The sequence below is a fragment of the Leptonotus elevatus genome, chromosome 19 (assembly GCF_054856555.1).
Source record: "Leptonotus elevatus isolate MCC_2025b chromosome 19, RoL_Lele_1.0, whole genome shotgun sequence".
NCBI classification, from domain to species: domain Eukaryota; kingdom Metazoa; phylum Chordata; class Actinopteri; order Syngnathiformes; family Syngnathidae; genus Leptonotus; species Leptonotus elevatus.
Genome location: NC_141257.1, coordinates 10,955,143 through 10,976,355, shown reverse-complemented (window position 1 = coordinate 10,976,355; position 21,213 = coordinate 10,955,143). Strand labels below are relative to the sequence as shown.

General features: G+C 40.0%; 3 protein-coding genes across 7 annotated transcripts; 1 reads left to right on the top strand and 2 right to left on the bottom strand.

The window, feature by feature from the left end:
* Positions 1–706: 706 nt before the first annotated feature.
* Positions 707–6,346, bottom strand: tekt2 (tektin 2). Of its 2 annotated transcripts, XM_086062346.1 has the most exons (10): positions 6,296–6,346; positions 4,596–4,755; positions 4,346–4,471; positions 3,624–3,829; positions 3,403–3,546; positions 3,216–3,330; positions 3,024–3,131; positions 2,808–2,951; positions 2,660–2,739; positions 707–1,737 (listed from the first exon to the last, which is right to left on the bottom strand). In XM_086062346.1, the coding sequence occupies exons 1-10, from the start codon at positions 6,304–6,306 to the stop codon at positions 1,536–1,538; spliced, it is 1,296 nt and encodes a 431-aa protein (XP_085918472.1). In that variant the 5' UTR covers positions 6,307–6,346; the 3' UTR covers positions 707–1,535. The 2 variants fall into 2 exon arrangements, with proteins under 2 accessions (XP_085918472.1, XP_085918473.1); XM_086062347.1 differs by lacking the exon at positions 6,296–6,346.
* A 177-nt stretch (positions 6,347–6,523) lies between these two features.
* Positions 6,524–11,892, bottom strand: usf2 (upstream transcription factor 2, c-fos interacting). The gene is made up of 11 exons (XM_086062348.1): positions 11,660–11,892; positions 10,860–10,903; positions 10,534–10,637; positions 10,325–10,432; positions 9,904–10,066; positions 9,698–9,785; positions 9,429–9,473; positions 9,117–9,175; positions 8,825–8,916; positions 7,643–7,771; positions 6,524–7,560 (listed from the first exon to the last, which is right to left on the bottom strand). The coding sequence occupies exons 1-11, from the start codon at positions 11,695–11,697 to the stop codon at positions 7,471–7,473; spliced, it is 960 nt and encodes a 319-aa protein (XP_085918474.1). The 5' UTR covers positions 11,698–11,892; the 3' UTR covers positions 6,524–7,470.
* Positions 11,508–21,005, top strand: LOC147157923 (lamin-A-like). Of its 4 annotated transcripts, none has more exons than XM_086062345.1 (14): positions 11,508–11,956; positions 13,511–13,704; positions 13,767–14,123; positions 15,489–15,645; positions 15,726–15,851; positions 15,946–16,116; positions 16,200–16,325; positions 17,473–17,693; positions 17,768–18,041; positions 19,512–19,619; positions 19,699–19,818; positions 20,152–20,208; positions 20,393–20,590; positions 20,663–21,005. In XM_086062345.1, exons 3-14 carry the CDS (start codon positions 13,786–13,788, stop codon positions 20,696–20,698), a joined length of 1,932 nt encoding a protein of 643 aa, XP_085918471.1. In that variant the 5' UTR covers positions 11,508–11,956; positions 13,511–13,704; positions 13,767–13,785; the 3' UTR covers positions 20,699–21,005. The 4 variants fall into 4 exon arrangements, with proteins under 4 accessions (XP_085918471.1, XP_085918468.1, XP_085918470.1 ...); XM_086062342.1 differs by having other exon boundaries at positions 11,511–11,956; positions 20,390–20,590; XM_086062344.1 differs by having other exon boundaries at positions 11,511–11,956; positions 13,003–13,704; positions 20,390–20,590.
* Positions 21,006–21,213: the final 208 nt, after the last annotated feature.

The following is a 21,213-nucleotide window of genomic DNA, read 5'->3' as shown; positions in this document are numbered from 1 at the left end:
CTAGGCCAGTCTTTGAGATAGAAAATGACTTGTTTGTAGCATGAAGGAGCATCTCATGGTTTTATGGTTGTGAGTAAATGGGTGTGTTTGTGTGACAGAGGCGTGGGTGTGTCGCACAAAAAGCTTGCGCTGAAATAAATGGAGCAGAAAATGTGCTGATTTGTTGTGGAAGCATTTTATTGGAGCATAATGGCAGATACCAAGAAATGTTTTTCCAAGGAAATCCTTGTGGTTGTTCAAAACTTTTACTAGTCTGTTGACCCAAAATTGAAAATAAATGTTGATGCTATTATAGAATAATTTATTGTATTTTCGGCGAATACCATCAGAAGCGGACCCAATTGTATTTAATTTTGGAAGACATGTATTTCCAAAGACCGCCTAACATCTTGATTAACTAAATATTCTTCAACTGAAAGCAATTAACAAACTTGTTTGCTCAGTTGGGAGGACAATAAATGTACAAATTATATTATTCGAATACTTTTCATAAATTCTTATTGTTCTTGGTAGCTTAGTAGCAATTTATTTTTGTTCACAGAAAGACTCGTACCATGAATCACCGAATCAAAACCCAATAAACAGACTTACCGTCTCAATGATGCATTGCAATGGCATTCAGCAGGGAAGTGTTTTGGGTCCCCCACTGTTTTTAACGTTTGCTGTATTGGCATATTGTAGCTAAAGCAAATGACATAAAAAATAATTTAAAAAAGCAAACATTGAGACATTTTATTTCATTATTATTTTTTATAGGAATATCTATCACAAGAGTGTTATTTTCGTTTAGTTTCTGGAAAGCTGTGACAGTGATAATAAGTAATAATACACAAGTTCACTCGCCTGCCACATCATGATGTCAATATAATACATTTAATTAAAAACGTACTTTCACAGTTTCAGCTTTTAAAGACATGATTGCTCAGTTTTGCCAGAGGTCTTCATTTACAATGTTTTGCAGCTTGAGTGTTGAACTGCATCATACTAAAGAGTCGTTCAAATATTATGACCCTGTCATAGCTAAAACACAACCACGATACAAGTTACAACCTTTTAATGCCTACCCTGTGTGAGTTTTTTTTTTAAGCATATGCTTATATAGCTGCATATAACTAATATATGTGGGAGTCAGGATTCACATTATTCTCTTCATGCTGCAAACAGCGTCAGATGGTCAAACATTATGACGGAGCCAAACAAAGCCATTAAAGATAACGCCGTATAAAACTAATGACTTTAACACAAACGTGAGCCTTGTAAGGACACACTCAGATACCAGAAAAATCTTGATAACAGGCCTAGAGACAAGCCATGGTTTAAAAACGATTTCTATCAACATTTAGATGAAACACTTCAGTCAACACTTCAGAATGCCACACTTCAAGTAGTCTCAAGTCAAGTCCAGTGGGGAAAAAAGTCCTATAAGATGTCAACAGCTTTACAGAATTGATGTGTTTAACATTTCCAGAATATCTTTAAACATTAAATATTTGCAGATTATTGTAATTCAAGTGGAAAGAAAGAACAAAATCTTATCAGGCTTCAAGATTCATGGTGCTCCTCCCGCTCGAGCTGGTGAGTAGGAGCAGTGGTACCGTGGTGTCATCGCCGTATAATATCGGGATGAGGCGGTTGCGGATGGTGATGCAACGTTGCTCCAGGGACAAAGCGGCAAGTTTCCTGGCGTGATCCTGCATCAGTTGGTTGTGATGATGCTTCAGTCTCTGTAACGAGTACCTGAAAGAGGATAGCACAAGCGTTGACCTAATTGAACAAATTTAATTCTAATGTGTATTCCATAAAGTTATATTTGATTCCCAACAGTCTTTTTTTATTTTCTTTTTTTTGAAAGTCGGATTTCAGCCTCTCTGTGTTGCCAAATTTCAATCAAGGACTTAAAAAAATTCCATCCAAGACCATGGTGGTATCAAAAATATTAGTACAATTGAGTGTGGGGTACCCCAGGGATCGATTTTGGGCCCTTTATTGTTTTAATGACTTGCCGATGTCTTGTAATCTTCCTTTATTATTTGCTGATGACATGTATCATTGTTTTTCATCTCAATTCATGAAATACTGTAATATTGTTTGGGCTGCAACCTAGTCAACATACTGTACTGAGTAGACTATTGTCAACCTAAAAGCGATTTTTGAGAGCAATTTCTTTGTCTAGCCACACGTGATTCTTTTTCACCTCTTTTTAGAAAATATTTAATACTACCCAATTATAAGCTCAATTACTTCCATTCCTGCTTGTTTATGCACGAGTGTGTCTATTATAAGCAAGATCTCCCTGTTACCTTTCAGTTTTTTTGCCTTTTCATCTGATTTTCATTTGTATCCAACTAGGCATGGTTGCAATTTTAATTTTCCCTGTTGTTGGGATATTTTGCCGTCAGTTAAATATTACATTTAGAGTCCGCAAACTTTAAAACAACTTGGCTATATCTTAGATCCATATCCTCTTATACATCTTTTATTCTAATCCTAATTTTTCATATTTATCTTATTTTTTCCCCTTCACTGCCATTGTAATGAAATCTCAACTCTGCATTTATGCACTTATTATAATGTTTGTTTTTAAATTGTGCTAAACAAACACAAATGATAGAGTATCCAACATGAGTTCCATGTTATAACACATGTAGAACTAACTCACTGAGCTTCAGCTAGCTTCTCCTTCAGAATGGCAATTGTAGCCTGCAGCTGATTGACTTCATCAACAAGGCAACGTTGTGCCTAGAAACAGGAAAGACGGAGTCAGACAAACAATGAATGTTTGTTTATTGAGACGTCTTTATGCCCACCTCATCTCTGCAGAGGTCCATGCCAGGTCGGCAGGTTCTGTTCTCCAGTCTGGTGTGAGCCAGCTTCAGCGGGGCCGTCTTTGCCTTCAGATCCGCATCCAACTTGAATATGTCGTTCTCCATGTCTGCTATCTCGTCTTCAGTCTACAAAGGATGCAGCAAATTTTTCCAAACAATCTACCGTACGTTGATGTTGTGTAAATACAGTAAGCTCACATTTTTCAGTTGCCACTCAAGCTCACGACAAGCCTGTTGCTCTTCATGATTGCGCTTGCGCAGCGCAAACTCTGTGGCTCTCTGCTGCTTCTTCAACTCATTTTGCAGCTGGAGGAATCGAGGACAGGAAAACGTTAGAGACTCAAATGTTGTGTACAATTTAGTGGAGGTTCGTGGTCTCATCACACGTACGGTGACTCTGGTGAGACTCATGTCCTCCCTCATCTTCTCTGACATTTCCATTGCTTCATGAGCGCGAGCCAAATTCAACTTGGTGAACTGGATCCACTCGTGTGGCGTGCATGAACTAAAGTTAATGATAAGGAATATTTTTGACCAGTACATGATGCAATGGATGGATGGATAGATAGATGTTTACCCTGCAGGTATTCGAGTCGGGTCCGGCTTCAGGGAGATCTCAGATGACGTTATTGTAAGTTCCAGACATGTATTGTCGATATCCAGCGTTTCCACCTTGTTCTGAAGGTCAGCAGTCAGCTGCTGTCGAATTTTCTGCAAAATACTGGAAATGAAAGACACAATGTTAATTAGTGCTGCTCCATTGACTGAAACCTCAAGTCGGTGTGCTGATATTCTTACCAGAGCTGTTCAAAGGCCTGGTCTATGTGCTGCTGCAGGCTTTGCTGCGCTTTTTCGATGACGTGCACCTCTTTTTTTAACTCCTTTTCAACGGGGTCGTTGACCAGTTCAAATCCTTGACGTCCCTCCCTCAGGGTCAGGCTCTCCATGGTGACCTCGTGGGGAACAACTGTGGCTGCCAAGGTCTCCTCGGTCCGGGTTTTAGACTTTCACAACACACAATCAAGCTGTGGTTACCATGGACATTGATACTGTATATAAGATGAACAATTTAGGGCCTAGCATTGAGCCCTGGGGGATGCCACAAGTAGTGTTTAGTGTTTGATTGAATTTGTGATTTACTTAAATTACTCTATTAATGCCATTGGTGTAGTTCGCTTTGACCTTAAGCAATATTGACTAGTGAGAGTTTCTCTAGAATTTTTTAGAATTGAGGAAGTAATGAGACAGTGGTGTATGTTACAAGATTTTTTGTAGCTTGGTCTAAGTTGTGCCTGCCCACACATAAAGCGTGAAATTTATCAACCAAGTAAATCTTTGGTTGTCTGCCTATTTCTGTCAAATTGCCTTTTAAATTCCATACATCCAATCTGTCTATTAGCAGCTGGTAGACTCCATAGGTCAGTGGTGGTGAGTTCAATTCTCACCGGGGCCTATGAAGCAGTCGATGAAATCAGATTAGAATTATTGTAATATTCGTTCATCCTTCTCGAGGAGATTACCAGTGTCAGTGCTTCAATCTCGTCATCTACTTTCTTTGCACAGGTTACGAGCAGATCCTTACATCTTGAAACATCCCAGACCCGATCCCTCAACATGCGCGAGGTGTCGCTTTCGTCCCAGTTTGTCTGTAGGGTAATAACACAGGACAACAACTGAGGGTGTGATAGTGACCCAAATTTAGTAAATAAAAAAAAACATAATTTGAGGAAAGTGCATTTTGAGCGAATGGCGCCGTCAACAAGGACCCACCTTACAACTGGTTTCATTGCGGAGTGACCTGCTCTCTTGGCGGATTGCATTGGAAAAATGTCGCTCGAGCTCTGCAGTGGCAGACAGCTGCTCGTTGTTTTTGCACCACTCTGGCACACCGTAGTGCACCCTGGGCTTCTCAGGATGTTTGGTCATTATACTGAGTCAATGATATGAAAAGAGATTGTCATCTGGGATGACCGAAGGACTCAGAAAAAGACACATGCAAGCATGAGGAGAACATGTTGACTCCACACAGGAAGGCTGGAGTTGAGAATCGAATCTAAGAACTGAGTTGGTCGACGTGCAAACCATTAGGGCATCGTGTTGCCAAGACAAAGATGACAAAATGTTTTTCAAAAATCTTATTCCTGATGATGATTTATGGCGGTGTTTTCACTTACCAGAGATAAGTGCTTGGGTTACATTACGCCTGTCTTCATATACCATGAATGAAGATGCAGGCCTTCAATAATTAATGATGATGAATTATTTCATTGAATTTAAGAACTACATTTTCACCATCCAGCTGTTATACATGTCGGCTTTATGTTCTTCAGTCTCAATAAGGCTTCTATAAGTAAAATCACTGTATTACAATTTACAGGTGTACAGTATATCCACCTATTGCCATTCATGTAACAGAATAGGTTTGTGTTCAATTAAGCCAGGGAAGATTTCACTCTAAAGTGGTGAGTAAATTGAGTTGATATCATTTTAGTATATTTAATATACTTAAGTTAATATATGTCAGAAATATGACAGAAAATGAAAAATATATATTTCTGCATTCGTCTGTAACTATATGCTTTAATTATGTGTATTTTTAATTAAACTTCTATATAAGTATTTACTTCAGCGCATTTTTAACCAAACTTTAATAAATATATAGGTTTAGGGCCTTGGCTTAGACCATGCCAAAAAAATTGCATGTATTTTTCTCATAAAACAAGATGACCTTTCCATAAACGACAATCTATTCCCATAAATTTGCCCGAGCCGCTTCACTTTCCACAAGGTGACTTCATCATACGTGGCAGTGGGCGAAAACAGAAACGTGAGTTCCCCTGCTTGAGACAGGTTGGTGACTCCAAATTTTGGCAGTAATTTCCTGTATCAATGAAATTTCAATTAATTAAAATTAATTAATCCCTAGTCTCGGAGTCGGGATCTGTTACGTTCAACTGTACTGTGTGACGAATCTGCACAATCTCGGTCGCAAATTGGTATCATTGTTCAGTTTGGTATAACAAATTTACAAACAACATACCGGTAAATGTTTCAAATCCATTTTTATACAGTTGTTTGATCACGTGATAAAACATTTAGTTATGTGTTTAAAACTGAATTAAGAGTAGAAATGTTAACTTGAACATAAACTTGACGTTCAAAATTACACATTCGGTGTCCGAAAATGGAAACACACATTTGATTACACACAAAAGCTGGACTGTTATTCTCTGCAAGTATTAATTAAAACGGAGCATTATCTTTAGTCTGCTTCGTAACAACTTGCATTGAATTTAACGGTGCATAGTTTGCTCACGTCGTACTATTACATAAATATAAGCACATGAATGCCATATTCGCAAATATCACCAAAACTGGTGGTTTATCTTACAAGTTTATTTTACGTTTTAGTCATTTAAACGGGCTTAAAATTAACATAATGCAAGTTTTCTCTTAAAAATGTGACTCACACTCGTTCCATGATGGCCGGCTAGTTGGCGCGTGCTGGTTGTTGTTGCACCGTTTCCACAGCAACCGCTCGATTCGTCTCTAAGCAACAAGGCGATACAATACTGAACTGAAAAACGTCACTCGTAATGTGTGCAAAGTAACAGCACGTTGACCTGGGACATTTAAGATGTCATAAATAAAAACGTTAAAAAAATAATTGTGGCATTGTTGGTTTGTAATACACAACATTGTTAAAAGCATCCGTTCTTTTATTGTAGCATCACAATTTGCCGGGCTCAAAGTCATCATTCCATGCTGTTGACACAAAATGGCCATGATCACTCACATCCCAAATATTACCAGTTCATTCATGCTCATGGTTTATTGCCTTCCATTAGCCGCAAAAGGTCCCAAACATTGCTGCGTATTTGATTAGTTGGGGAGCAAAGTAGACAAAAAACGTCCATGAGGCCAAACAGAGGCAGGTCTCTAAGTGAGCCCTCACATTCATTAACCTCAGTGACAGAAATAAAACTATGCCTATAACCTATGCCCAATAAATCTGACCACGATGCAAATTTCTCAACTATGTGTCCATTGCACCAGGAGACAAAACAAGGAAATTCAAAAAATAAATCTATATGTAAAATCTGGGAACCAGATGCCAGTGCACTACCCCAATTACCTGAGCTAGGTTCACACCTTGTTTAGGTCTTGCGCTAAAATAAAACCAACACCAACAGAACTGCTTTACCGATTAACTGCCTGAAAGGAATATGTAAATGTGCTCACTTTGAACAAAGTTCATAAATTAAAAGGACAAAAAAAGGTGAGTGGTACTTCCTATTACATTTGGTAGCTTCAAAAACAAAAATACACCAAGAAGGGTGAGAAGTTGGGAGCCGTGGCAGGATTATAAATTACAGTAAAATAAAGCTTTGTGCAAGTGTGGTGGTGCGCTGAGGTCGTTCTCCTTGAAGCAGAGGTGAGGGGGTTCATGGTCTACTCAGTAAATGTCAGCCATTGACCAGCAGCATATGGAGGGAGACATTGTCTGTCAGTGGTCCTTCAGTAGGCCGCAGGGCCACTTTCTGTTCAATGGGATCCAGATGGAAGTAGTCACCCGTGGTTATTCCTTTCCTGGTATTGTTCAGGTGTCGCATATCTGCGACCCGAAGGACGTCCGATCCGCTTATCACTGGGTAGAGGAGTCTCCATTGAGTTCTATGCCGTGCTGTTGTAGCTGTGCTCGGAGCAGTGCGTTGTCACTCTTTAGTTCCTCAAGCTGGAAACATCAAGAGAGAGATGAGGACAATCGCCAACATCAGATCCTTTTTTTTTTTTTCATTGACATGATTATTGTTCACCTGTTGTCTAAGCAGTCCGTTGTCCAGTTCAACTCGCTCCACTTCTTTGTAGCTCTCCTGCAATCGCTGGTTATTCTGACGTAGCTCTCGGATGTAATCGCAGGCTTTGGACAGGATGCCCCCTTTACTCTAGGGAGAGAGAAAAAATTATGACACGAGTATCATATTTAGGAGTGTCAAAATGTGTGTGTTAATTTAAAGTTCCCTTAATGTCACAATTTTTTTTTTAATGCACAATTAACTCATTTACTGCCATTGACGGCTATAGACGCCAAAACTTCATTTGAACTATTTCTATTAGTTAAAAAAAAAAAACTTTGCTAACAAAAGTATTTTTAATAATGTTTTTTTAAATTCGGGGCATCAGGCGATTAAAAATTGTAATCGTAATTAATCGCATGACTTCAATAGTTGACTCACGATTAATCAAAAATGTTATATCTGTTCTAAATGTACAATAATTTTTCCCTAGGTTTTCATAAAAAAATGAAATGATTTTTTTTTTAACTAATAAGAAATACTTCACATGAATTTTTGACGTCTATAGTCGTCAATGGCATTGAATGAGTTAATGACCGCCCCTTACCTGGAAAGCCTGTACTGGGGGGGGGGGGGGGGGGGGGGGATATTTCAGTCATAATGCAGCACACACGCCCACATCAAAATTTAGCAGTAATAAATTCAATGATAATGCATATATTTGTGGAGACTGGGGTCAAGTTGTATTTTACAATTTTTAAAAAATTGCAAAATTTAAAAAGTTACTTAATCTTAAAGATTAGATAGCTCTTCATATGAAAAGAAAAATGTACTGAGCTGTCACCCTCTTACAAATGCAATTATCCCACCAATGGCAGAAAAATGGCCTCAAAACAATTTTATGAATTATTATGAAATTACAGTATCAATGACTAAAAGATGCAGCGTAGCCATATTTCTAATAGTTTAACATTTTGTTTCCACTTTTATGTTAATGAGTATGGAAACTTGAAGAGAGAAAAAAAGGATTGTACATTTAGAACAGATGTAAAATTTGCGATTACTCCTGAATTAACTATTGAAGTCATGCGATTAATTACGATTCTAAAATGTAATCGCTCAAAACTAATATGCAATGTGATGTTGTAAACAAACTCTAGGGTGTGACTGATGTGTGTTTTTTTTAATAGTGTCTAAACTTACAGCACCAGTTCTATTGTCTATGTTGCAGTCAGGGATGATTTTTGAAAGCGTGACAATCCAGTTGTTAATCTTGTCTCTTCTTCTTCTCTCCACTGAAAGAAAGAAGGAAAATGTTACTATATTAGGAAAAAAACAGAAAACACACATTCACAACAACTTGATCAATTGAAAGCATTTAAAGAGTGATTATCGTTACAGTTCTGCTGTGAATGGGAAGAAAAATGTAATTCACAAGCAATTATTACATTAAATGCTACAACACAAGAATGAGCAGCATATTAATAAACTATACCCTCATTGTGTTGTGCTCTTCTTCTTTCATCCCTCGGTGCCCGTGGACCATCTACCTTCCTGTAAGGACACACATTGTTGTGAGTACAATTTTATCCCAAGAAAAAATAATAGCTAATTTGTATCCAAGTCAACAGTGATGCTCGTTTTAGTTGAAAGATTTTCTTCCCCTTACATCAATCAGGCAAATCTATTACATTTTGGTAGCCTTCATAATATTTTCAAAATATCAGTCTCTCCTTTTTTGTTGAAAATATACTATTTTACATTCGTGCCAAGAAAAAAATGGTTTGAATGTGAAAGTTCTCCTCACCAGGTTGTGCTGCCATGCTGCAACATCTCGCTTTCACCGACGTCTCTGGGGATGGAAGGTAAGTAGGACACAGTGTGGTTTGATCATTTAGTAGGATGGATATTGTTCTACTGTTGTTGTTGTACCCATGTTTGGAATTCTTTTTTTAACGGACAAAAAAAACCTCCTGGGGAGTTTGATAGAAATCATTTGAAAATGAGGACTGAGTGTGGACGAGGGAGTTGAGTGATTTTCAAAAAAAAAAGTGTGGGGAGGCATTGTGTACTCACGCTGGGTAAGTGTGTGCGCGCGGTGCAATGGTCCGTTGGGTTGCCGACTGCAGCACATCAGGGGGGGTCATCATAACGTAGAACTGACCTGGATACAAACAAAATGGGTTCATATGCAGGGTTTCACGCTGTGCTTTTTATCAGCCTCGAGACACTTTCAAATGAAAAAATGAAGGCCATTGTAAGGTGTAACTGTATAAATTCACCTGCCCCCTGTGTGATTGTGGGTTCAGAGGTGGTTTGCAGCGACACGGCTGTGGCTGTCCCGTCGCTGACGGCAGCGGCGGGAAAATAGGCAAAGCGCGTCTCTCCTCCCACTGTCTCCCCGACAGGACTTCCCCCGTTACTGAAAGGGTTCTGGATTACAGCCTGGATGGTAAAAGAGAGGAATAAATCCAAACTTGAAGTAACATTCAGTGCCAATTTTTCATTTGCTCTCTTTGGGCGTTTTTATGTAGGTGACTAGTTATATTAAAAAATAAGTTATTGCGCTAAACTAAAATATAGTCAGGAGCCTAACGCTGTAACAAACTGTGAGTGCAAACAATGCTAACAACTTTAGTGACATTAAATATACAAACCACAAGTACATTCACAGTAATATTTGTTTTTCGTTGTTTCACACACCTGAGGCGCTCCTGCAAATGCTGCAGTAGAGACGACGCTAACGGCCCCGGTGGCGTCAGAGGACGTGTCAACGTTATCGTCCGTCACCTGAACTACACGATACATCACCTAGAGAGAGAGAGAGCAGAAACACATAGGCCATGTTGAAGCCATTAAAAGAAAAAACACACACACAATTGAACTATGTAAGGTTAGCCTATTGTGTTTACCTGCCCACCACTGTTCTCTGTGCGGAACTGGTACTGGACATTGTGGTCAGTGAACGCAGCCTGTGGGACAGCAGAAATTGTCCCAGCTGACTGATCCTCTACTTCTGCAAATGCAATAAAACATGTCCATATACGTCACCTATGCATGCCATGTCACAACATCATTTTAAGAGACTGGTCGTATATATACTAGACCAGTCTTCATAAAGATATTAAAATGAAAAACAAATTCTGGTAATCTAGCTCATTAGAGGTGCGGTTTAGGGGATGTAATTTTAGTTGTGCTTAGAAAGATTGAAAGTGGAAACTGGAAATAAAGCTCATACCTTCCTGCAACTGTTCAATGTCGTCGGATTCCTGTTTGTCGTGACTGCAAAAAAAGTAAAGAAAAGACGAAAAAATATATAATTTTCTCCGAAGAATAAGCTAAACCTCGAAACTAGCATCACAAGCTACAAAATATGTTGAGCAAGGCTGGTTGCGGGGAAGTAGCGCCACCCGGTGGTCACCTGTGCAAACTACACGTTAAGACAAAAATATAGTACAGCACCGTAATGTACTGTATGTAGTAGTAGTAGTACAGTCAAATTTAGTAAAATAAAACGATGTAACTTAAAACGTAAAAACGGAATACCAGAAATACAGTGGCTAACTACATCCAAACGTTGAGGCCATAGGATGTAGTTCGAGCTGGTACGTCTTCTTGAAATGACCTTAATACCTCAAAAACTATGCAAGTTCTGGCCTGATAAAGTAGTTCTAATCCCTCAAGAAGTGCACACGGCAATTTTTAACACTGCTGCCAAAATAGAAACACAAGCCATGCTCAAGTTGTTGCCTCACTTGTGTAGTAGTCTTGCAGTAGCCGTAATGTTGTACATTCGCTAAATGCAAAAGAATAAAAACAAAATGAAAATTTCTCGGCTGTATAAATGCAACAATACAGCCGGGCTGAAGCAACAAATAGTCGTCAAACAACTCCAAAACCAAGCGATTAAAAGTAAGCGTGCGAAACAGCTTAAATATATAAAGCAAAGCATTTGTAAAGAGTCTAAACTATGGCGGCCTTGCTCGGACGAAGCCTCACGGGCCGACCGAGAGAAACGGCCGACGGGCCGAGCCTTACCTCGCCGAGCTGTCCACACTCTGCTCCAGCATATCCATGTAGGCTCGGTCGGCGTGGGAACGAGCGACGGAAACAACGCGGATCCGCTGTTGGAGGCTGTGATCACGGGGACAAACACACGGGTCATGTGAGGCAGACAGGCCAGGACACGTGAGGCGCCGAGCGGCCACGGGAGCTAAAATGGAGGCTTCCGCTTCGTCTCCGCTACTGCTTGTGTGTGCGTCTGCTTGCGCCAAAAGCTACGAATTGGGGCTCTCGCTTGCTCGTCGGCACGTTCATCGGAGTGAGGCTTAGATGGTACCTAAAACTTATTTTCTGCCCTTTATAGTTTTTAAAGTCAATGTTGTTTTTATTTATTTATTTGTATATATATATATTTTTTTTTAAACGTTTCTCTTTTCTTTTTTTTTTGCGACGCCGTGCCACTGATTAGCGCCACAAAGTTGCCTTATGTGCAAGATAAAATAAGGAGTGGAGTCTTTTATTTTTATTCTTAACATGTACTTTTTTTTGTGTGAAATTATTTCCACGCTATTATCTAATTTGTGACTCCTAAACTTCCAGTTTTGTGTTTTATTTTGTCTCCAAGTAACGCGTGTTGGCTAATTTCGTTGAAGTCCCATTTAGTCCAATGTTTATGTATTTACTAGTAGGGGTAATAGAACTACTAGAGTACTCGTACTTAAAAAGGGTTTGTCCATGTGATCACTGTGATCCAATCCTGGTTTTCTCTCTGACAGTAAGACAACATGACATAAACACTGCCATTCCATGACGTCACCATTTGAAGTCTAGCACAGAAAAAAAAACTGTACAGTAAGATGTTTGCTATTACAGTAACCCAAAAGATAACACATTTGAATATTTCATTAAATTTGTCATTCTTTATGCTTTTCCAAATCCTCTCCAGATTTGTGTCTTTTTTTTCTGGAATTAAAATCCACATTGAACGATCTAAAATTAATCAACAGTAAGAAAAGCAATAAGATGTTGAATCTCTTAATTATGTTTTTTGTCTATGAATCTTCAGTTGTATAATATCCAAAGAGATTTCTCTACTTATTGTCATTCAAATGAACAAAGATGTTAGACATTTCTGCAAGAAATGTTTCTAATTGTGTTTTTTTCTGATTAAAAAAAAAGTTAAGAAAAAAACTACAGTATTTTATTTTCGCATTATGAGCCCTGATCCAAATCTTATTAAACATAATCGGAAGGAGCTGAAACATGGCATCTGAAGCCAACAACAACAATTTTGTTCACGCGTATAGGTGCGATTAATTAAGTGAGTGCCAACTACTTCACTCATTGCAGCTCTGCTTAACTTTGTCATTCTGTTTCAGCCTTCAAGGTGGCAGATCTTCACCCTGTGTTGCTTCCTAGTCATGGGTGGAGAAACTCAGTGTGACAGGCGGATATTATGTAATTCAGGATGTCTTGTTCACAGACGCATTTCACTAAATAGGTGGAAAACAAACAATTTACTTAGTTGTTTAATTTCACACTTGGTGGCCAAGCCCTCCAAAGATCCACTATTGGATTATGAATGGCGCTTAATGGAGTTATTTCTGTGCAGGCATTTTGGGCTTAGTTCCCACTGAATGTGTTTTTGGGGAAGATTGTTTGAAATGAAAAAAAAAACTGTGTGATTGAATGTTTGAAATCTAAATCAAAGGTCTACTGATTTGCACCTTGAACGCCAACAACCTCAGCCAACTGGTGCCAGATATTCCAATTTTAACCGTCAGTATGGTTCCTTAGATGCAATAATCCTCAGAAGTTGCTCTCGGGTATGTTAACATAGAACTCCAATCACGAGAAATAGCTACAGAGGGTGACTCATTTGTTCAGACCGCAGAGCAGAGCAGAGAGATGGAGAGGAACAACCACCTCGTGGGACTGCCAAAATTTGGAGGCCAACCTCTCTCCTCTTCACCCCTCCCATTTCATTCTTTCCTATGGGCACTTGGATATATTCGTACAGTATACACGTAGCAGTGCTGGTGATCACAAAGGGATCAAAGGAGTTGAGCCATTCAAAAAGGGTAAGTTTCTTTGTTTGTTTACAAAGGAGCCTGTGTTTAACTTTGTGTACTTTGCTAAATAGACGGAAGCAAGCTTGAGATATGGCAACACCAAAAAACACCCCGCGAGGCGCAAGCACACCCCTCTCCCCCAACCGCATCACGCGCCTCCAGGAGAAACAGGACCTCGGCAACCTCAACGACCGTCTGGCCGTTTACATCGACAAGGTTCGCTCCTTGGAGGTGGAGAACGCCGGCCTGCGTCTGCGCATCACCGAGTCCGAGACAGAGGTGTCGCGGGAGCTGACGGGCCTGAAGGCCGCGTACGAGACGGAGCTGGCAGACGCCCGCAAGACCCTGGACTCGGTGGCCAAGGAGCGTGCGCGTCTGCAGCTGGAGGTGGGCAAGCTGAGAGAGGAATACAAGGAGCTGAAAGCGAGGTAGGGTCCTCATCAAAATGAGGCCAAGCTTCCGTCAATGCATAAGACTATTAATAACTGATGTACATTTTGCTGACATAACAATTGCTTTACTACTGGGGCCACACCCCTAGGCATATCCTCTTTATGACTAATTGCAGCTCAACATTGGACTTCCATTCAGACATCCCATAGTCACACATCAAGGGCTTTGATGACTAAGTTCTTCCCTCCCCCACCCGCCCCCCTTCCCTCCCCCCCCCCCCCCTTCCCTCCCTCCCCATCCTCCAGAGTAATGACACACTCGCGATACGTGGCAGCGGTTAGAGGGCTCCGCTTCTTTTACTCTTCCATAAATATTGGCTTGATTGTTCCAGTGTTTGTCAGAGTCCGGCTGTTGCCATGGCAGCACCGCAACCAAACACCAAAAGCTGTGGTTTGTGGCTAGACGCAGAAGCCATGTGCAAGAGTGGAAACATAAAAGTATATCCCCATTTTTTTTTCCAACTCAGAAAAAAAACTTACTCCAAATAGCACATTTGACTGCGTAGAGGAAATTATTATGTAGTTCCCACTTCATGCTAAGGTTTCCATGTTGTCCACCCTATTGTTCATTCATCCATTTTCCATACTGCCTTTCCTATGGTTGGTCACGTGGAATTAGAGCCTCCTTGCTGACTACTAAAGGTGGACTATTGACAATTCCGAACGTTTGGGCATTTCTGATATTTCCGCAATGCAACCCAGTGCAAATGCTTCCTTTACATAAACAAACGGCGTATTGCCTTTGCTTGTGACCAGTATACAAACCAGGCAGATTGTTAAAGTATTCAATTCATCACATTTTAAAATCAAAATAATCCTCACAAATCAAATTACAAATATCCAAACTCCACTGCTTTTCAATGGGCCGAGAGCCATCAATTCACAGAGTAGCTAAGACCGCCATTTTGACTTGTGACATAAGCGCGGAATTGTCGTTACACTGGACTGATATCCAGAGGCAGAGGTGGTAAATCCAGGTCCAGAACTGTAAAAACCTATCAAGTCAAGTAGAAATAAAAGCTAGTAGTAGTTGGTAGTAGTAGTAGCTAGCTAGCTTTATCTCTGCTAGCTAGCTAGCCAGCTAACTGGCAGCTACCAGGTAGCTAGCTATCTACTACTACTTCTACTAGCCAGCTACCTACTACTAAAACTACTACTACAACTAGCTAGCTAGCTGTGAGTGGAAGCATCTGTAGCTAAAACCAAACTGCAGCAGGGTTTTTACTTTATGAACTTTTGCCACCTCTGACAGAGATCACATCCACATTCACACTTAAACATTATCCTGTTTCCGTCTATTGATATCACTCAGTGAGTTTATTTGTCTATTTGTCATTTCAGGAACACAAAAAAAGAATCGGATTTGTCCGGAGCACTTCAGAGGCTCAAAGACTTGGAGGCCTTGCTGAACTCCAAGGATGCGTCTTTGACTACCGCATTAGGAGAAAAGCGTAGCCTTGAGACAGAAAATAGGGACTTAAAGACGCAGGTTGCCAAGGTAAATTAAAAGGGAAATTACTGTAGCCTGTATATATATGTAACTGCGATTTTGAAGTTGTTGTTCCGATGTGCTATTAGCTCGACACCAGCCTGGGAGATGCCAGAAAGCAGCTTCAGGATGAGATGCTGAGGAGAGTGGATGGCGAGAATCGCATTCAGACCATCAAAGAAGAGCTGGAGTTCCAGAAGAGCCTCCACTCTGAGGTCAGACCCTGTTATGGTCACTATCGCTCGTTTAATGAAAATAAAGCTGCTGTCCATGTGAGAAAGTCATTCTCATGTAACACTTCACACACAGGAGCTGCGCGAGGTAAAGCGACGCCACGAGTCTCGCGTGGTCGAAATGGACAACGGCCACCAGCAAGACTTTGAAAGCAAACTGGCTGATGCCTTAATGGAGATGCGAAGCCAGCATGAACTTCAAGTTAAACTCTACAAGGAGGAGATGGAGAAGACCTACAACTCCAAGGTAAACATTCGCTTGCTGGGAAATATTGCAAAAACGATCTTATGTACCTTCTACTATGTTGTCTGTCCTTTTTTTGTGTTCAGCTGGAAGGCGCACGCCAGTCAGCGGACCGGAGCAGCCATCTGGTGGGCGCAGCGCACGAGGAGCTGCAGCAGACGCGAGTCCGCCTGGAGTCCATGTCGGTTCAGTTAAGCCAGCTGCAGAAACAGGTGAACGAGATGTCAGATTACATAATATAGCAATTTAATTTAAGAAACAATTTTGTCTGCCAGGGACCTTCAGAATTTAGTGGTGCTGGCTGGCGTAACAAACAAAATTAGTAATCGGTCTGTTTTTTTTTTCAACCAATCAGATTTCAAATTCGAATGTTTATTTGTATTTATTTACTATTATTTGTATTTATTTAATTATTTATTACAAATTTGTTTGTATTTTTTAAGATAAAATATTCTTCAAATTAATTAATAATTTATATTTAAAAATAATAATAAAATATTTTAAAAAATGTCAGTACAATTTTTTTTACATCTAAAAATGTCCAAAAAGTGACCATAAAATGTCCAACAAGTAAGCGGAAAAGACCTTGAAATTGCCAAAAATGTCAGAGAATTTAATAATTAAAAAAAAGGCAGAAAATAAAATGTTCAAAAAGTAAACTAAAAGGTCCAAAAACAAATGAAAAGCAGAAAATTACAATAAAATAGTTTTTGAATTGTCAAAAAAGTCCCTTTTTTTTTTAAAGGCAGAAAAGAACATGTTCAAAAAGTAAATATGAAATGTCCAAAAACAAAAGAAGTCAGAAAATTTGTTAAAAAAAAAAAAATCAGAAAAGAAAATGTTTAATAAGTAACTATAAAATGTCCAAAAACAAAAAAATATACATCCCAAAAATTACCACGAAGGGTCCACAAAATTACCAAAAATGTGAGAAAATTTCTGGGAAAAAAGGCAGAAAAAATGTACAAAAAATAGCCATAAAATATCAACGAAAAACAAGAAAGGCAGAAAATGACCATAATATGTCTATAAAATTACCAATAATGTCAATAATGTAACAAAATCAGAAAAGTCTAAAAATTTATGAAAAGTTACCTCAAAAAATACATAAATCCATAAATGGAAGAGGAGTAGAAGAAAATGAATGTCAAAGTATTGGATGCTGCATATTTGTGTGTTGTGGTGCAGCTCTAATTAGCCCTCAGTCCATTAGACTCAGACTAACACAATGTTTCCTTCATCACAATCTTCAAATGTCTTGCGGCTCCATACAGTTTTTGCTCATTTATTTTGACTTCAAACGGCTGTTTCGACAGCATAGGTTGCTGACCCCTGTCTATCTGACTGTGTCGAATCTAGCTTGCGGCCCGTGACGCAAAGGTGAAGGACCTGGAGGAGGCTCTTTCGCGAGAGCGGGACACCATGCGTCGCCTCCTGGGAGAGAAAGACCGAGAAATGGCCGAGATCAGGCAGAGGATGCAGCAGCAGCTGGATGAATATCAGGAGCTAATGGATGTCAAGCTAGCTCTAGATATGGAGATAAGTGCCTACAGGAAGCTGCTGGAGGGCGAGGAGGAGAGGTTTGTCTACAGATCACACAGTATACTGAAACTTTTACAAGAATAGCCACTGAGCTCTTCACGTTTGTCCACAGGCTGCGTCTCTCTCCAAGCCCACCACCGGCAAGGATGGCGGGAAGTCGCTCCTCCGCCACGTCGGCCCATTCCCGATCCTTCAACTGCAGTGCTCAGCACTCCCCCGCCAAGAGGAGGCGCCCCAACGACACGGACAGCGAGGCCTCAAGCTTCGCCGGAGGCGCTGTGGCTCGTACCCGCATCACCCAGCAGGCCTCCGCCAGCGGGCGTGTCACTGTGGATGAGGTGGACCAGGAAGGCAAATATGTCCGACTCAGCAATAAAGCAGATGAGGTTAGTGTGTGTGTGTGTGTGTGAGTGTGTGTGTGTGGGTGTGTGAGGGGGGGGGGTGTGTGTGTGTGTGTATGTCACAGTGGAACATGTAACATCTGGGCAGCTATGCAAAATAACGTTTTACTGTAAAAAAGCTGAATGTCATGAGTTGGTTCCTCAACGCTTGAGTTACCTTTTTTTTTTTTTTTAAATACTGGTCAAAATTTACTCAAAACTCTCCTTGCGAAATTTACTTCGAGTTTCTGAATGAAAAAACGGAACTATTTTTTTTCAAGTAAATATTACTCTTTTTTTCTTCTCTTTTTTACAGTGAAAATGTGCACATGTAACGTGTTACATTTCCCGGTTATGTAATCAAATTATGTAGAGTAGGAATCTTTGAATGTCTCACGATTCGATTCCGATTTTTTGGGTCTGCGATTCGATTCAGAATCGATTTTCGGTCAAGAACAATTTTTGCTTCAAAATGATTTGATTGACAATGATTTTTGTTCAATCTATAGATGTGCAAGGAATCATAATGATCTACTCCAGTCTGACTCGCTAATGCTATTTAGCGCACTACTCACGGCACTTTCATCACTCAAAAGAACGGCTCCACACTGCAAAAAACAACAACTTTTATTCGAATAACTTGATCGTGACTTTTTCCTTCTACTACAACTTAACAGTGTATTAGACCGCGTGGAACCACACTGCCCCTCAGTGGCCAAACTGGGTACAACATGAACAGCGCTCCAAATAAAGGCACACACAGACAAAGGCAAGACAGTATGAAATAATTAAAATAAAAACAATTTTGGTACATTTAAAATCCATTCTGAATCGTACTAAATGAGAATCGCGATTCTTATGAGAATAATTTTTTTTTGGCACACCCCTAAAATTATGGTTACTCGTCAAAATCACTAAATGTTTCTTTGCAATATGTATTCACTTCAACTTGAAGGTAACATCAGGATTTCAGAAACAAAAATTGTGTTTGTTGTACGCTCTAAAAAAAACATGGAGGTGAAGTCTGTCTTTTTAAAATTCAGTTATTATTATTATTATTTATTTAATAAAAAAATACAAGTAAACCAGGGGTGCTGAAGTTCGGTCCACGAGAGCCCCTATCCAGCCTGTTTCTCTCCACTAACACACCTGATTCATGATCAGGATCGTTATCAGGCTTCTGCAAAGCTTGCTGATTAGCTGATCATTAGATTCAGCTGTGCTGCAGGAGGGAAACACGGAAACCAGGCTGGATAGGGGCTCTCGAGGACCGAACTCGAGCACCCCTGAAGTAGACCATATGTGAAAATCCATAAAAGACACCATTTTTTTAAAATACAAATATTTTTGGTCATCATTGTTATGCTCAATCAATATTCATTTAATGGCTTGCTCTATTTCATGCCTTCTCATCCTCATCTCGTTTCAAATGTTGAACTGGACTCTAATAAAACACCTCCAACATTGCTTCTTTAGGATCAGAATTTGGGGAACTGGCAGGTGAAGCGCCAGGTTGGATCTTCTGCGGCGATTGCGTTCAAGTTTCCCGCAAAGTTCATCTTGAAGGCCGGCCAAAGAGTCACGGTGAGTGACGACCTCTTCGGCCACAGCGGCACGGCACGAGGTGCCTAATGCTTCTCTCTGACCTTTACATGGTGACCAGATCTGGGCGGCTGGTGCTGGGAGAAATCAAAGTCCTCCCTCTGACCTGGTCTGGAAGACACAGGCCAACTGGGGCACCGGAGACCAGTTCCAGACCACTTTGATCAGCGCTAATGGAGAGGTGACTCATCTTAACTCATTCACTGCCATAGACGTAAAAAATACATTTTGAACTATTTTTATTAGTTTCACATTTTTTTCCACTTTTGTTAACAAGAGTATGAAAACCTAGAATTGTTTTTTTTATTGTAATTTAGAACAGATACAAAATTTGCCCCTAATTAAAATAAAAGATTATAAAAAATTAGGGGCGTCAGACGATTACAATTTTAATAATAGAAATAGTTCAAATGAATTTTTGACGTCTATAGCCGTCAATGGCAGTGAATGAGTTGATTTAAATCGACCACACTTCTTGCAAACATCAATATTTATCTTTCGACTTTTCTTACAGGAAATGGCGATGAGGAAAGTCACTCGCACACATTTGGAAGATGATGATGATGACATGGTAACATTATAAAGAACCCAAATCATCATGGCTGAAGTTACAAAAAGTCATTCATGCACACACTAAGAACACTTGATTTTCAATAAAGAAAATATAAAACCACCCCCCAAAAAAGTGCATGTTTGTTGAGCCATTTGCATCGTCAAAACCGAGTCCGAGTCCGAGTGTGTTGTTTCCGCAGCAGGTGGCTCACAGCACCTGTGGGGACGGCGAGTACAATCTGCGTAGCCGTACAGTTCTATGCGGCTCCTGCGGCCTCCCCTCGGACAAGCCCAACAGCTGCAGCTCCGTGTCTTCGGCGAATCGCTCATTCCGCTCCGGCGGCATCTCGGACGGTTTGCTGCCCCATTCCTACGTGGTCAGTCGGAGCACACCTCGCAAGGTGAGACCAGTAAAACAAAGTTAGCAATGATGCAGCGCTGCTGCTATTAACTAGGTTTTGTTTTGTTTTCAGAGTGGAATCCGAATTGAGAGCTGCCCAATAATGTGAGGCTCTGGATCTTTCGTCTTCGTTTTCCATACCGGTTCATTTATATTGTTAGGGGGCTTTTATACGATTTTCTACATATAGTCTGCAAATTATTTACGCGTATGTACATAGGCATGCTTATGGAAATCAGTTAGCCACAAGGCTATAAAATATGAACTATAGTTTCATATAGACAGCCTAATATCATTGTTAGGAATGCATTTCTCCTATAAAAATACAAGTATACACTTTTGTACTATTCACATCATGATGAACTTTATAAATGTATCTTTATTTTACAGCAATTTTGAATAAAATCTACTCCGTCCTCCTTTTGTGAAGTTTTCTTTGGTATAAATAAATGTGTGGAAAAAATGTTTACACTGTATAAATATTTCAGGCAAGTAAATTCTCAAGTACCACTTTGAATTCTTGACGATTTCTCACAGCTTTCAACAACTTGACTCTAGACTTTTATATTGAAATCTGAGCGAGTTTATGAATATGAACTTTTATTTTGAAACGCAAGCACCGTT

Coding starts and splice junctions, on each gene's coding strand:
- tekt2 (XM_086062346.1), bottom strand. Junction 2,952..3,023: donor TTGAGTGGCAACTGAAAAAT/GTGAGCTTACTG, acceptor CATCCTTTGTAG/ACTGAAGACGAGATAGCAGA. Junction 1,738..2,659: donor GAGAAGCTAGCTGAAGCTCA/GTGAGTTAGTTC, acceptor ATCCTCTTTCAG/GTACTCGTTACAGAGACTGA.
- usf2 (XM_086062348.1), bottom strand. CDS start 11,697: ATGGATATGCTGGAGCAGAGTGTGGACAGCTCGGCGAG. Junction 8,917..9,116: donor AAGAGCACAACACAATGAGG/GTATAGTTTATT, acceptor TCTTTCTTTCAG/TGGAGAGAAGAAGAAGAGAC. Junction 7,561..7,642: donor ACGGACTGCTTAGACAACAG/GTGAACAATAAT, acceptor TGATGTTTCCAG/CTTGAGGAACTAAAGAGTGA.
- LOC147157923 (XM_086062342.1), top strand. CDS start 13,786: ATGGCAACACCAAAAAACACCCCGCGAGGCGCAAGCACACCCCTCTCC. Junction 14,124..15,488: donor TACAAGGAGCTGAAAGCGAG/GTAGGGTCCTCA, acceptor TTGTCATTTCAG/GAACACAAAAAAAGAATCGG. Junction 15,852..15,945: donor AGAAGAGCCTCCACTCTGAG/GTCAGACCCTGT, acceptor CTTCACACACAG/GAGCTGCGCGAGGTAAAGCG.